Source organism: Anopheles ziemanni, chromosome 3 (genome assembly GCF_943734765.1).
Source record: "Anopheles ziemanni chromosome 3, idAnoZiCoDA_A2_x.2, whole genome shotgun sequence".
NCBI lineage: Eukaryota > Metazoa > Arthropoda > Insecta > Diptera > Culicidae > Anopheles > Anopheles ziemanni.
In genome coordinates this window covers 92369065-92384792 of record NC_080706.1, presented here as the reverse complement: position 1 = coordinate 92384792, position 15728 = coordinate 92369065, and the positions used below count along the sequence as shown (strand labels likewise).

The 15728-nt window shown below is 47.4% G+C and overlaps 1 protein-coding gene across 1 annotated transcript; it reads right to left on the bottom strand.

Annotated features, from left to right (window-relative positions):
- Positions 1-3645: 3645 nt before the first annotated feature.
- On the bottom strand, positions 3646-4927 carry LOC131286485 (phenoloxidase-activating factor 2-like). Its single transcript, XM_058315446.1, has 2 exons — positions 4793-4927; positions 3646-4710 (listed from the first exon to the last, which is right to left on the bottom strand). Exons 1-2 carry the CDS (start codon positions 4925-4927, stop codon positions 3646-3648), a joined length of 1200 nt encoding a protein of 399 aa, XP_058171429.1.
- Between the last annotated feature and the right edge of the window lie 10801 nt (positions 4928-15728).

The window sequence follows — 15728 nt, the reverse complement described above, 5'->3', positions numbered from 1 at the left end:
CGGGGAAAAGCTGCCACTTCCGTTGGGTTGAGTCCGGAAGCAGATACAAGACAGGCTCGCTGCTAAACTAAATCCCCGGAAGAGGATTTGCGTGCGAGAGCGGGTCGTTACGTGCCCCCCGGGGTCGGGCTCCTGATGGGAAGCAGATAGGGATGCTGCCTGCAGTTCGCCGTTTATCCGATGCAAGTGTTGTGCCGGGGCAAAAAGCGACCGAGCTGGAGCTTTGCGGATTTTGATTCTGCAACACACCGATGGAGAGATCGATTTACGAGCAAACGCCCATTGCGCCCGAAGCCTGTGAGAGATTAACTGGCATACGCACATCCCTATCGCAAGGGAAGGTGGAACACCGATTTGGAGGGGGGTGGGGGGAATGCAAAGCGTGTGATTACATCGAAAGTTGGGTGTTGGTTGGTTAAAAAGTTTTGCGATTTAGCAAAAGTGGTTGCAGAATTGCATCCATATTTGATAAAGCCGCAAACTTTGCTTCGAGTAGGAGTGGAGGAAAGTTGGGAGTGTTCCGGATAAGCCAAAACCTATCCCAACACGGCCCCCTTCCTAGCTTAGCTCTCGATGGATTTATAATAGTTGAACCCGTTGTACCGCTTCCGATACGATTTGACTTGGAACAGGTGAGTTTTATGTTAAATGACTTTTGTTGAGGTTAGGTTACCGTACATTCGATTCATTGGGAAGCGGAAGCCGGTGATTTTTGGTTACTAATCCCTTGAAGTTGAAGGCGTTCAACGAGGCTTAGCAAAATCGGTTTATTGAATTGACGGTGGGAAGAGAGTAGCTCTTTTAACATTTGATTTATGGCATGCTTTATTTATAGCTCATATTGGAGTTTTCTTCTTATGCATGATTAGCCTATCAAGAATTTAATACGAATTTTATTGTTAGAATATTCTAATGGAGTACGATATCGCCTTACTTATATTTTATTTCCTCGAATTTGGTTTTCGAAAGAACTCTTCGGTGTTTCTCGAAATATATCCTTTCCTAAAACAAACCAACCACGTTAGAAGTTCAGTATCATAACTTCCAAATAATCATCTTATCTCAAATTACCTCTATCTCAACGATCAGCTTCTGCCAATTTATCTCGAAAAAGACTACCAAGAAAGAAAAACTCAAATAAACGACAAGAAAAACACTTCTCCGACGCTATTTCCCCACCGAAATTACGTAAAACCTCCTTGCGTAAGGTGGCAAGCAATCCTTCGAAAAAATATCACTCACCACGGACCCAATCGACAGGCTCAGGCGACCGCTCGGTTGCTTTCCTTAATTAGATCCTGATTCCAATCGTTAATTTATCGACTCCGGCTCTCCGATTTCCCGTCGGCCCTCCGGGACGCGGTATGATTAGACTCCCACTCGGCCGCAAACAAGCCGAATCCGTTTGAATTCTTCCGCACGGATGTCCTTTGCCGGGAGAAAAAAAAAAAAAACACCATCGCCATCGGAAGTGGACCGATCAGAAGCGTTCACTTGTTTTCTAATGCCGAAAGGATACAAGCGGAAGGAAGTTCTCGCTCCTGAAAACGGGACAAGGAGAAGCGAAGGGGATAAATAAACGAAATTTATTAAAGCCATTTCGGGCGACAATAAAATAAGGATAACAAGCAGATAAAGCTAGACATTTGGGGCCGAGCTGGGAAAGAAAACGAACACACAAATAACATCATCGCACGGCGGAATGTCCAAAAGGAGTTCGAAAAAGGATGAGCGACACCATGGAAGGATTCGACGGTGGCTTCGTCGGTACCGGGCCAAGCAATTATTCCATCAAACCGATAGCTTCTCGGGTAGCGTTTGCACACAAAGGACACATCTTCTGGGTCGTTCCGGAGCTTCCCTTTTGCCCCGTAGAGAATGGAAAGATTTCTCATAATTATTTTTTATGTAATTTTTCAATCCCAAACACATGCACAACGGGAGTCCTTTGGGAAGCAAAAAAAAGTCCCCAGAGGACGACTCGTACTCCGGGCTGCTCCTATTAGTCAATTTGGACGACGATAATGATGATGATTCGGTGTCCTTTCTTATCTCGGCCGGAATGCCATATCCTCCCGGTCGGCAAGGGAAACGGACAAAAAAAGAAACTCTCGAGAAGTGGCACTATTGGGCGGTTTCATTTCATCTTGCGTCTTGCTTTCGGCAGTGCGCTCTAAATCACTGTCCTCAAAGGACTTCTAAACCGATACCGCTACCGCTGAGCAACTCGTGCACGGAGCGGCATCCTCGACCCGTTACCGATCCGTCGGTTTTGTCAACGGAGCGAAAGAGGAAAAAGGGAAAAAGCGACATCGAAAGAAAAACAACCACACAACAGTGAATAGGACATTTCGGAACACTGGAACTTCTAGCGGCGATCTTGTGGTTCAGAGAATTTTGTTCCCATTTTCCTTCCATATGCTTCTCGAGGTTCTTACTAGGAGCTCCCGTCTTGGGATCTAGAACTCTATCAATTGCGGTCCCGGCTTCTCGATGATGTCCCTTCCCAACGGGCCGGACGGCGGATGGTTCGGCGGCACTTGCGAGCCAAATTCGAATTTCAAGTTCCAAACCGCTCGCAGGCAACGACATCCGATGGCACAATGGCGAAACAATTAGTTTCAACCCGCACCGATTTGTCGAAGCTTTGTGGCGGCCCCGGCGTGTGACGGCCGGATGAATATACTCGCTGCTCGGGAAGGGAAAAGAAAAATGATCCCGATCTCGTGGTGACTTTTCCCCCGGCACGGAAGGCCCTTCCAAAGGATGCCGCTCTGTTGCGCCGACAAAAGGCGAATGAATCTGTTCTTTTTCCACTCCCAGTTGTTGGGCTCTTGAAAGGCAGACCGAACGTTGGACAAGAATGCACACAATTGGCAGCGATAGGTTGCGGACGCATCAAACGATTGGAACAGGACTCGCCCGGCTGGCGTTTCGTTCCGGTTAGTGTCAATATTTGCCGGAGTGCTGAGATGACACTCTTTCAGCGTCGGACGACAGCGTGACGAATTAATTCGTCGGGTCAAAACATGCCGCGCGCAGAAAGGTGATGTTTGATGCTGCGCTAAAAATGGGTGGAAACATCGGGGAGAAGATGTCAACTTCGAGCGGAATGTGGAAATCTGTTAAAGATCCAAGTCCAGTAGATGTCCCTGCCTTTGAAGTAACGCGTTGTTTTCTACTAAATTTAAAATAATCATTGTTCATTCTGTATTAAAGAACCTTTTTATTTGTTGAACCTTATGGTCTTCCTTTCTTCTCTGAATTCTAGGCCTAGATTTTTACGTGTAATTACAATTCTGATTATTGTAATCATTGTTAATCTGTGATGTTAACATGCCGACTTCAGATGGCTGGACGTTGTACGGATTATTGTGGATAATCTTCCAAGCGTCGTTCTGGTATTGAAATCAACTAATCCTTCTCGACGGTATCTTCTACCGTTTTGGAGCAGTGTCGTTTTGTTTAAATTGATATATTCAATACAATATGTATAATTGTATCTTTAGTTCCTGGATTTCAGGATCACTTTCTGAAAGACATTTTATTACCACTAATTACAATTTGTTGCGGAGCTGTATGCTGTGTGCTCCTTTAAAGATGCCTACTCTCCAAAAAGACCTTATCAGCTCACAGTCATTTCGGTTAAGGTGTATAGACGTAGTCACTGGTCAGAATACTTCGATCCACCAATGTTTTGTCAATCCATTCGCGGAAGTACTGCACATTACCATACACGCCGGGGATACCTTCCTCACCACAGCCTATGCCCCACGCTACAATACCGGCCTGATAGTAGTACTCCGGCGCTTCAGCAATTGGGCAGACGAGCGGCGATCCACCGTCTCCACGGCACGTGTCCTGGCCGGCGACACCTCCTGCGCACATGAAGCTCGGATGCAGTCGAAACCGCCTACCGAGTCGGGTTCTACGGAGCGCACCCTGACACTGATTGTTGGTGACAACCGGGAGCTCCACCTTCTTAAGGATCACCTGGTATTTACCCTCTTGGCCGAAGATGTTCTTGCCCCAGCCGGAAGCGAAACACTTGCTCAGATCAAACGAGTATCCCTTCGGTGGCAGACAAATCGGCTGCACGTTCGCGGCCAGTAGGAACGGTTCGGTCAGGATCAGCAGGGCGACGTCGTTAGCCAGCGAAGCTTTGTTGAATTGTTCGTGCGTGATGATCTCTGCAACGCGCCGATCCTGGTGCGCATACAGCTCATTGTGCGTCTGAGTGTCCCACTCGCCAGCACGGATTAGCAGCTGATCCTTCTGCTTGTTGTACACACAGTGGGCCGCCGTCAGGACCACGTTCGGGGCAATCAGCGACGCGCCACACTCGTATATATTATTACTGCTGTCGGCTACCCGCACCTCGCGCAGTACCGCCAACATCCACGGGAACTCACCGTACTCCGATTCACCGTTCACGTTACCAGTAATGCGAAAACCAAGACCGTTGATGTTACGGTAACCACATTTCGGAATCGCCTTATCAGGAAATGGCACTGGAGGTGTTGGTGTTGTAAGAACCGACAGTGGCTTCTCGATGTCTTCTTTCTTCTCGCAGCAGGTCTCAAGGTAGTGCGGACACTCTGACTCCTCCTCCGGATCTTCACCGACACGAATGTCGATAATATTAGTTCCATCATCTACGATTTCGTTGTTCTTACATAGATAATGTACGACACACTCTCCGTTACAAGTCTGTGAAAAGCAAAATCAGGTACAATTGTGTATTGAGGATGACCTTGAGGATGAGGTTAGTCAGGAGTAAACGTAAACATACCGTTTTATTTGCAAGTGGTGCTGTAATCAGAGGGTCGGAAGAAGCAGCTTTGCCATCTTTAATCAAATTCTGGGCTGATTCAATACAACCGAGCGATGCCACCAAGGCAAACAGCACGATCGTTTGCGAAAACATGCTGCTTTATTTTCACCTGTGGATGAAGTACTTCTGTGAGTTAGCATTTTTTGTTAGTAATGGTCGTCAAAAAATATACTCACCAAAACCTTAGCTGCTAACGAGATGCGACGAAAAGTTGCCAACGAAACAATTCCTTTGGAGTGCGCTCCCGTTCAGAGTTGAAACACGATTGAGCCACGCGTTGGTTCGATCGTATGGATTTAAAGTCTTGCTACGTACGAATGATTTGCAAACGCATGTTGATACGTTAATGCCAGGTTTGTCTCTGTCTTAGTATAACAACAACGTCTCGAGGGATCTGTACAATCGCACACGGAAAATACGCGATGATAGTGGGACTTGGTGGTTGGTCCAATGAGTCACAGGAATCGGAGGTCGAGTAATAGCGATAAGCTTGAACCGGAAAGCTGCACAACGCGACCTCCAATTAAGACACCATCGAAAGATTATGCGAAACCTCCCTGATAGATTATGGCTTGTCAACGCCTTAAGCGCCAACGACAGCATGACCTATTAATTCGTTGGGTCAAAACATTTCAAGCGCAGATGGAACCATTACAGGAATGATGGCTCTTCCGAGCTGGGAGCAAAAATCATTAAAACATAGGTTCACGTCGCAGCGATAAGGTCCAACGGGGAAGCCATGTAGCAATGAAGCCTCTATCATGAGATAATGTAAAACTCCCGAACGGAAACGCAATTAAACAAATCTCGAGTAGTCTAGGCACCACAATGCTAGAGATGCATGTCGACGCTTTTTAGCATAGGAATACATGGGAACCCCCTAACCGCCAAATTCCCAAATTAAATTGAACATCAAATACTTTAACTTATGCAATATGCAAATTTGCAAAATGAGAAGTTAAACATGCGTGAAGATTTTAAGACACTTTGAAGTTTGGCATCTCGAGTTTGTTTAAATTAAACTCAAAATGAAATACGGAAGACTTTGACACGTGTGCCTATTTAAATTTTACACAAAACCGTGTTATGGTTGATATACAACAGTTATAGTTACAACTTTCTCTCACTGGAACGAAAAGCAGGGAAGTAAGGAGATGTTTCAGACACTACCGATTAATCAGCCCACAAAAAATGTGTTCCCGCTGTGTGTGCCCACTTCCCTGGTGTTATGTTGCCCTTACGACGCGCCACCTTCTCTGACACCTAACCGGCCATTCTAGCGTTCAACAAACCGCGATCAGAATCGATCTTCCATCGATATCCATGTCACATCTTGTCCGCCCGGTTTGGCTTCCGCTGGTCATAACTCATCGCCGCCGGGACAAAAACCGTTGTTGTTAAACTCCCGAAAAACAGGTCTCCCGCGTGTCACAACAAGTCGCCCGCGAACGGGGCCACCACTATCTCGGTGTCTCGATCTTCGCCAGGCGGTCACGAGCGGTCATCGGCAGGCCGTAATTACATCTTTTCAGCGCGCCTGGTAGCTTAATCAAGTTCTTCCCACTTTCGGCACCCGGGCTCCGGTTGGCCGGGCGAAGTTCTCCAAAATCTCCCAAAATCCAGATGATCGCACCGTGCGCACAAGGCTTGTACGGTGGCAGAGATCATACGGATAAATATCGGCACCGGCTGGACCGTGTTGGACCACGCCGAGGGAAAGACTCCAGGACCGAGGCGGAGGCCCCACGCGGGGAGGTATAAATCATACGCACCGAACATATTTCATCCGCTTCAGTTGCGCGGCGCAGCAAGCCATTTCCCTACGATTATTCCGAATAAATAATCATCCGATGACAGGCGAGATGCGAAGCCAAATGCTCGATCAGCAAGCAGTCCCGGTCGGGAGATCCGGGAGGTCAGGCGGAAACACACAAAGACCGTAAGCGATTCGCTCCATTGATGGCGAGAGTGTGAGCAAACCGACGAACTGCTCGAGTAGCTCGGTTGGAAGTGGCCAGAACTCCGCGGGACGTCAAGAACCCGGTTCCGGGTTCACAACCAAGTGGTTCTTTTGAACTCTTTCATCGGTATCTCGCACTCTCTTTCTTCTTGCATATAAGCCTGTGTGTAGGTCCTGTTCGTGGTGCTGACGGGAATTCTCTTCCGTAACCACGTCGACCGGGACGAACCCGCGCGCGAGGAACTCCGTCCGGTGGGGGTAATATCTAAATTTGAAATTCTTTCAAAACATCCATAAAACGGCAGGATACAAATTGATTAATTTAAATTCCGCCGTTTCCACGCCATTCGCGGTCCGCGGTGCGCTCTGACCCCTTCTGCTCTTTCCCCTTCTTTTCCTCTGCTAACCCTTTGTATAGGTTGGAACCCTTTCCTGGGCATCCCGTGGCTATTACGAGCCGTTCTGTATGTGTGTGCGTTTGTAGTTCGTTCTCGCAATTGGTAGCTAGGGCATTCGGCATTGTTGCAGGTGAGTGACGAACTAGTAGCCCGTAGTTCTGGACCTCCTGCGGCGTGCGGCTAGAATTCATCAGGAACTCTGAGGCTTCGCAATGGCAGGGCAGAGGTGTAACAGTAATCGGGCACCTGACGACAATGCAGATGCAGGGTCTCGCCTCTCATTACGCCCCTCTTTGGTTCTTCCAACCAAATCCCCGTTCGGTAGCGGTTGGACAAATCGAGAGCGATTGTGAACGCAATATGTATGGGCGCAGTTAGGACATCATCTGCATCCGCTCGATGGGACTGATGGAACGGAACCTCCCTCGAGCTCACCGGGGGATCCGATCCAGAATGTCTAGAACCTACCCTTTACCCTTCGAAAGGCTTAGTTTAGAGGCCAGGGGAACGGGAAAGCTGGACGCGTCGGAAGCTGGGAAGTAATTGGATTATAGCAGCGGGCCAGAAGATGGAGATTCCGATGTCTCATGCAGTAATTAATCAAAGTACGGCCATTGTGGTGGGAAGGGTTCGGCAGTAGTGGATGGAAGCCATCTAACTTCAGAAGGATTAAGCCGACTCACGACTTAAGAAAGGAGGGTTGATAAAGTCAGTTCCCCGAGAGCCGTAAGGGTAGCGTGCGTGCAGGATGATTATGGCTATCAGTTAGCACAGTTTATTTTAACAGTTATAGTACGGTTCGGTACTTGGAACTTTTTTTTTTTTTTTTTTTTTTTTTTTTTTTTTTTTTTTTTTTTTTTTTTTTTTTTTTTTGGATGAGGAGGAAATCTTCGATAGACAACCGGTCCCCGCCTGTCAAGGGTCCACGGTTAGTGCCGGATTTTTACCGGCCAAAACCCCCGACGTCTATTGGCCCCTGATTCCTCGCCTGGATCTAACCGGATGGCATTACTACAGGACGAGGGGGATTGCCCAAAGTCAGTTCGACCTGACTGTGCCTGCACTCTGGTGATTATAGCCTTCACCCAGCATATTTGTTTAACGACAGACTATTGGGTGCATGGTGTTATGCTCATGCCCCGTAATATGCGCTCCAGCGACTTTTTGCAGCCTACAACCTACCCCGCTCTGGGTCCGCGGCCTACTGCCCTCTCTGCAGCTTCTTCACGCGCGGCGATTTCCTGCTCGCGTTTCCATGAGCGACCAAGCTCCCCGGTGATCTCCCCCGCCGCGATCTTAATGCCGGCCCATGTCTCGCTGTCCCGCAACATCGCCGGCACCAGGTCCTCCGGTGCGAGCACTAGGCCTCGGCCATCCCTCAGATACCGGTTGCGTGTGGCGTGAAACATTCGGCACTGGAACAATGCATGCCTCGTAGTGCCTCGTCGCCGATAGCAGGAGTGGCACCACGGGGTCGGTCGAAGCTCCTTCAAGTGGAGATACTCCCGGAAAAAACCATGACCGGTCAGCACTTGGGTCAGGCCGAAGTCGATCTCCCCATGGCTACGGTTGTCGGTACTTGGAACTCCTGCTTATCTTCTGTGAGACACTGCGCAGGGAAACCCAGTTAGTTTTAATAATTTTGTAATAGAAATATTATGCCACAACACAGATCCTTTTCGGGAGCTTGTTAACGTTTCCATGTTTTATGTGCTTGTTTATGTTATTGTCCTCCTTCCCCAGCTGAAGCCGAAGAATAGCAAAGTCATTTTCTCGTTCGACAATGATTGCGTTATCTTTAGCTCCACATCTTAAGCCGCCTAAAACCAACAAGCCTCTGCTCGACGTCATTCACGTTCAAAAAAACCCCTTCCTCTCGGACGTATGGTTGAATGGCTTGAATCGGAATCCTTACTTCTAGGACCAACCCATTGTTTGCTTTCAACAGTGTGCAGCAGTTAATTATCCTTTCCGGGCGGGCTGGAATGCACCGACCAGGGTGACCAGGGGAAGGAGTTTCCAGTTTTTGTGGGTGTCATAATCGTAAATTCGGTCAAGCACACACACACACCCATTCGAACCTATTTTCGTCCTTGCCTATTTAGTAGCCTTCACCGCACTCACCGAAAGGGTGGTTTGAATAGCGGTTGGTTCTGGTCGTTATTGTTGATAGGCATATTTTTGGGACCCGCTGTTCTTCCATTCGTTTCCTTTCCCCGCGCTGTACATGGCAAGATTTTTCGTCCACCGGTAAGCCGGTTAATTAATAAGATATTTTTTTAATTAATACCCCGAGTTCATTATGGAAACCCACGACGCCCGAGGAGGGATTGCGTTCGTTCGGTCGATGTTTCGGTTCGGTATTGGGGTTGCGGAGGGTAAATTATTACAATTTTTTCTTCATTCAGTTTTTGAGGGCAGTAAAACAGTTTTTTCCTTCCTATTTTGCTCCCGTTTTCCCTCCCCTTCACCGGTTCTTCGTCCATTCGGAAGGCAATAAAAATGTTACCACCCGGCGCTCTCGACGACTCGGGAAGGAACCGTTTTCCACCAGCCATCGCGCCGGAAGTTGCGACCAATTGTTGCTACCGAATGGTAGCTATGTTAGTTCCCCTTTCCAGCGCACCCAGCGAGGGTCCTGCGATGGTTGGACCTGGTCCAGGGTTCGTCGAACGGCTGGTATCAGTTCACCAACGGAACTCTAGGACTTGGGTTGCATTTTTGCGGCCAATGTTTTCTCCCCCCCCCCCGGACTCCTACCCTCTGCCAGTTAATTGTCCTCATCGTGGGCAATAGTCGTACGTCGTGTTTTAATTTCCTCCCGTACCCCTTTCACTACCCTCCCCACCCCCCTCTAGCTGCTCAAAACTGGTGCAACTCGTGCCCGGGAGCGTTCGCTGCGTTTCCATACCGGTGGTATGAAAAATAATGAAAAGCCTGTCACTCGCTCGGGTGCATTTTATTGTGCGACTCGCTCATTACAGGAAATAAAACTTGCACCAGAACAATTCCGCGCGAGCCGCTAGGGGAAGGGAGAAGATGTACGATTTTGCAGCTGGTGGACGAGCCGGACGAAAACCGCATTCTTCGAGCGCGTGGGGCAGTCAAATGCAGTCGAATGCATTCGTTCGCACAGTGGGACGTCCCGGAGCTCAGTCGGAGACCGTTGGCAAAGATGTGGACGCGTGGATTAGAGCAATAATTTAAACGCATTTGCAGATACTAAGAGCGATGTTAAATCGCGTTTGAAACATGGATAATAAAATTTGAATAATGTGCAACATTGTGTAAGTATGATGGCTGGTTTTTGTATAAAATGTTATGCAAAGTGAATAATAAAATAAAACAAAGAAAAGAAAGAAAAGTATAAAAGACTTTTTATTCATAACATGCACACATTTGATAAAAGGAAAAAAACAAATCAAAGAGAACAATGATTGAAATCTATTTATATTTACTTATTCACTAATAATAAGCAAATTTAATTGTTATTCAATTATCAAATAAATGTATTTAAAAACCAAAATTTAAATTCATTTCCATAGTTCTGCAAAATATGGAGAACATTGGAAAAAGGGATTGAAAGAACCAACCACAATGCAGAACCCTCGATGGTGGAAAATGAAATGAAAATTATTCGAATCACAGAACCAGCACCTTTTTGTCAAGAGTCCGTTTTTTGCATTTTCTTTGAAACACCATGCAACCCCTTTCGGTTCAGAACGTTCGCCAATCGTGCAAGGCAATGTGGCAGTGTGCGTTCTCCTGCCCAGGTCCTCTCATCTTCGCATCGTCCTCGTTCGAAACCATTACGCCATTTCCAACGTTGACAGGAAATGTTTCACGAGCGCGAACGTCCTTTCGCAGGACGTGGAAAACAAACACTTGGGGAACGAAGAAAAAAACTTGCCTCACTCTCAGTCTGGTTTTCCATCGAGCTCCGGTTGCATATGGGATGCACTTTCGCTGCACCGATGCAGCACACACCATTGATTGTCAGGTCGTTGTGGACTTGCGAGTATTTTTTTGTTTGGAACGACGTATGTTCAAATGCCTTTGGGGACGTTTTCCCATCCTGGTGGACCGAATCTAAACCCAAACTTAAATTTGCACACACCAAAACCAAAAACATAACACCCTCCTAACGGACGCTCACTTGTGTTCACTCGAAACGGACCGAAATGGCGGAGGAAGCGGACAAAAGCAATTTCATTTAATTTAATTACACCATGGACATTAATTTTCATATTAAATTAGTTACATTATTTAAACAATTTATTTACTCTCCCTCCACGTCCAATTGTCCTTCCCAGTCTGTGTAGTCCTTTGTAGAGGTTTTCGGAACAGTGTGGTTTACGAACACTCATGCCATGCAAGGGTTTAGTTTCGGTCCTTTAACGTGTTGTTTTCCCGTCTCGATTTAGTTCCGCATGTTTTGTGTGCACAGTAGGAAACTAATCTCGGGGCTTAGGATTTTTCTTCCCCAGTAGCAACATTCAAATCTGTTTCAAGGACTCTCGTTCTTTCGGCCAAAACCCCCCATCCTCTCCCGATGGACCTAGCTGGACTCGACCATTCGAGAAGTGTTCATGAATAATTCCTGCTCGTTTACCAACGGTTCCAGAGGTCCAGGTTTGAACCTTCTGGGTCTCCAGATGGCCAACAGGTTTGTTACGATGGAGACCACCGCGTTCCATCCTTCATACCGAAGGTCCTTGGCCGGAACCCTCATTCGGTCGGACAAGTGTTGTTACTTATTCATTCCCGCCGGCAACGGGGCGTTTTCTGGATGAACGAAAATTAAAAATTGGTTGCCATTTTCAATGAATCCTGTATTTGCCCGGTCCGAGCGACCGGCTCCCTGCCGAAGGTCCTCGAGGGCAGATATTTTATGTATATGATGGTAATAAAGAGCGACCGCTGCTGTTGATGATTTTTAAGTTTGTCGCAGATTTCGGAACCATTGTTTCCCCCCGGCAGGTGAGGGGAAGGGAGATCGAACCCATTTCGTAGCGGATGGGAAAATGCAAAGTAAAAGCCGAAAATAACAACCACGAAAGGTATCGCACCATACGACCCACGAAGCCTTGTAAATGTCATCAGGCGGCCCGGGTGAATTATTAATGCAGGTTAAGCACGGACCATAAACAGCTTTACGGGTTGGAAAAATTAATTTCCCCTCACCCCACGGGTTCGGGTTTTTCCCCGGGCAAATAAAACGTCCACTGCAGCGAAATGATAGCGGTCGAGTCTCCGAGGAGGGCAGGTTGTTTCGGGTGTTCATGCAACTGTCAGCTGCAATCTGCAGAACTGCACCGCAACTGCATTCGAAAAAGGGAACATTCAAACATTCGGGAAAAAGAGGGGAAACTTTGTCAAGATGTTGCTGGCGTCGGGCATTGCCGGGGTCGCCATTTTTCGGGCAAAACACTGCAAATGAGGTTAATCGTGCCTATGGCTTAGGGTTGGGATGAACAGAAGGTTTGGATGGATTTAACTTTATTTCTTTTTCCCGGCAATTTAAGAACGTGTAAATGCAGCGTGCATTGATGTTATCATTAATGTTTATGGCAGGAACACTCGGTGTCGATTTGGAAAGCATTAATGATGCAATAAAGTGATGGTAAGTCGTGAACAGATTTTTGCAAGGTTTTGTAAATATAAAAACACTTTGAAAAGATAAATACGGCATCGAGAAATTCAAAAGTAAATTGAATTTTGGACAAGAACCGTACACGATTGAAATTATGAACTGTTTTCCACAGTGGAAAATAATGTCCTTCTGAAAAACACCAACTGCCATGTTCAATCCCGTACAAACACCATTACCTCCTTCGTAACAGATGTCCTTTTCGGTGTGAATGTAGTGAAAATTTTATTACGCTGCAGCTTTCTTCCCGTCCGAACTTTTCGCCCGTTGTTGGACTCGGACAGTTGGTTGGTTTTATGTCCCCCAAGCCCGATAAACTAGTGTGTCCGTGCAGTTGTCCGGTTGCGGTCGCTCCTAAATCTGCGCTGCATCCTCGGGGTCGGCGTTTCCTCCTCCATCAGAGAATCCTGTCTTTCCGAAGAAAACTCTGCGGTTTGAGGGAACCGGTACCGAGGTTTTGGTGTTTAAATTTCCAACTAAATTGCCACCAGCCAGTTGTGTGTGTGTGCCTTCGGATGTGCCCTCAAATTCAGGGGGGTTTTCCACCCGAAATCGACGTCGACGGACGGTCGTAAGTTAGCGCTTACAAGTGCAGGGACATGTGTTTATGATTTGTAAATGACTCCCAACCGATCAGAAGGGAACCGCTGTCTGCGAAAAGGGGATTGGTCCCGCCTTTCGAGGAAAATCACTGGCTTGGGGTTGACACACACCCCCACAATCCCTCCGTTGTAAATCCTTTCGTGCGTTTGGTCAAAACCGAGACCATAAGGCGAGTCTTTGACTCGACCGTAGAACCATTTCTTTTTTGGTGTGACCAACCACAACCGGTTGGAAATAGTTCGTGGCTGGCTAACCACTGTGGAAAACTCCCTTCTATATGCCATCCTCACCCCTCGAGGTGGCCGGTTTTCCGAATCCCGCAACGATATGATTGTGCAATCGCAAGCTCAGGAAAAAGGCTCCTCCGATTCGCATCGAAACGATACACGCTTTCCTCGCACTTTGTCTTATGGTTTGGGTTTTGGGCGATTTTTCAGCCCACCCCCCTGCTGCCCTAGACCCAGGACCGTTATGCAACGTGTTATGTAAACAATGGCATGCAGGCGGAACCGAGCCTAGTAATTTTTCATGCTCCCATTAAGCGAAACGAGACGGACGCAAAACTGAAACAAATGTGACCACCCCCCTGGAGAAGAGTGTGTGTGTGAGAGAGGGGATGGAGGCACACAACCCCCCGGTAGGCAAGGATTACGATTACGGGTTTAGGAAATCACCCAACAACAGCGAGCCGATGTTACGACATGCCCCGATTTCGACTGGTCAGTCCGCTTTCGCTTGGGGTTTTTCCGGGCCAAATGTCAAAGGATAATTTGAACGGGAAATCGGGGACTTATGGTCCAGGGTCCCGGGCCTTGATTTCATGACATCGTTTGTTTTATTCTTAATGATTGTGCAACTTTTACGGGAGCCTTTGGGGGTTGGGTGCGTAAAAAGAACAACAACACGCTGTGTAACATGTTGAAAAGCCACTGAAGAGCTTGTTTATTACTGTCCATTCAATGAAAACACGCACACAACTGAGGTGGCCACACATTGAGGACACTTTTGTGGTTTTGTTGAATGGAATTTATGAAGAGGGTATCGCTTCAATGGGGAAAACGTAAATTAGTTCCAGCGTCCGATAACGTCACGAATTTTGATACTTGATGAATCTCTCCAGTCGAGAAGACTCTTACATTTGTTATCTTTTCCTTTCAAAACACATACTCTAAATCCTTCTAAAAGTGCTTCAAGGAAGGGGAAGAAGAAATCCCTCAAACCAACTCGAGCGGCATAAACATAGTTTCCCTGAGGGAAGGGAAGCCAAGCCGAACGGATATCCTGTCATTTGTCACGCTCGAGTCGTGTGCTCGCGGGGGATAAATCCGGCCCGGGGCTTGGAAAATGGCCAGTGGAAACGATAAAAGATAAGCCACCACACAGTTAAGGGTGGTGAGGACGGGAACACCGAGCGCTGGATGTCGGATGGAAATTAGTTAACTAAACGCTCGGATCACGCTCGCATTATAATGACTGAACAATGTGGCCGACCTTTTGACCCCTACCACGGCAAATTTTTGCGTGCTTGCAAGTGTATGTGTGTGTGTGTGTGTGTGAGGGTGTTTTAACAATCTGGGAAGATTATCCTCCCATGAATTCGTGGTTTGGAAAAGCGAAAAACAAAAAAGGCGCTCCGAGAAAAGTGAGAGAATACTTGGACTTGATTCAACAGCACTCCGTCCAAGGAGGTGCTATGTATACATCCTCTAATTTATACACCCCGTTCCTGGTGGACAGCGGTGGCCGGATGCTAAATTTGCGGTCCGGTCCGACTGGCACATGCGAGATAACGGACGGATATGCGGATAATTGGCCCGAAATGGCCCGGATAGCGATTTTTAGCGAGCCAGCGAGCGATCCGATAAGCTTCCGAGGAAGGAAAATGGACCCCCGGGCGGGTGACGGGTGAGTGCGGTCGTAAAATAAACGCATTGCAATCATGGCCAAGGATTTTCCTTTCCCGGGAAGCAAGGGAGGGAAACTGATTTTTCGCCCAAAAGTCACGTCCGAGCCATTTGTCTAATTTTCCAACTCCGTCAGCTTAGGTAAGTGTGTCCAATTTTGTCCTCCCGTTTTCCCGTGCATGCTGGCTTCTTTCCGGGTACCGAATGAGAGTTGCCGAGGGAAAACTCATTAAAGGCAAGGAAAAAGATTACAATCACCATCGCCCGGTGGTGATGGAAAATTTTGAATATCTTTGAATAGTTTAGAAACCATCGAAGCCGGATTCATTACATCCTTTTTCCCACGTCCTAGCGATAAAACGGGAGGAGGAGGAGGAGG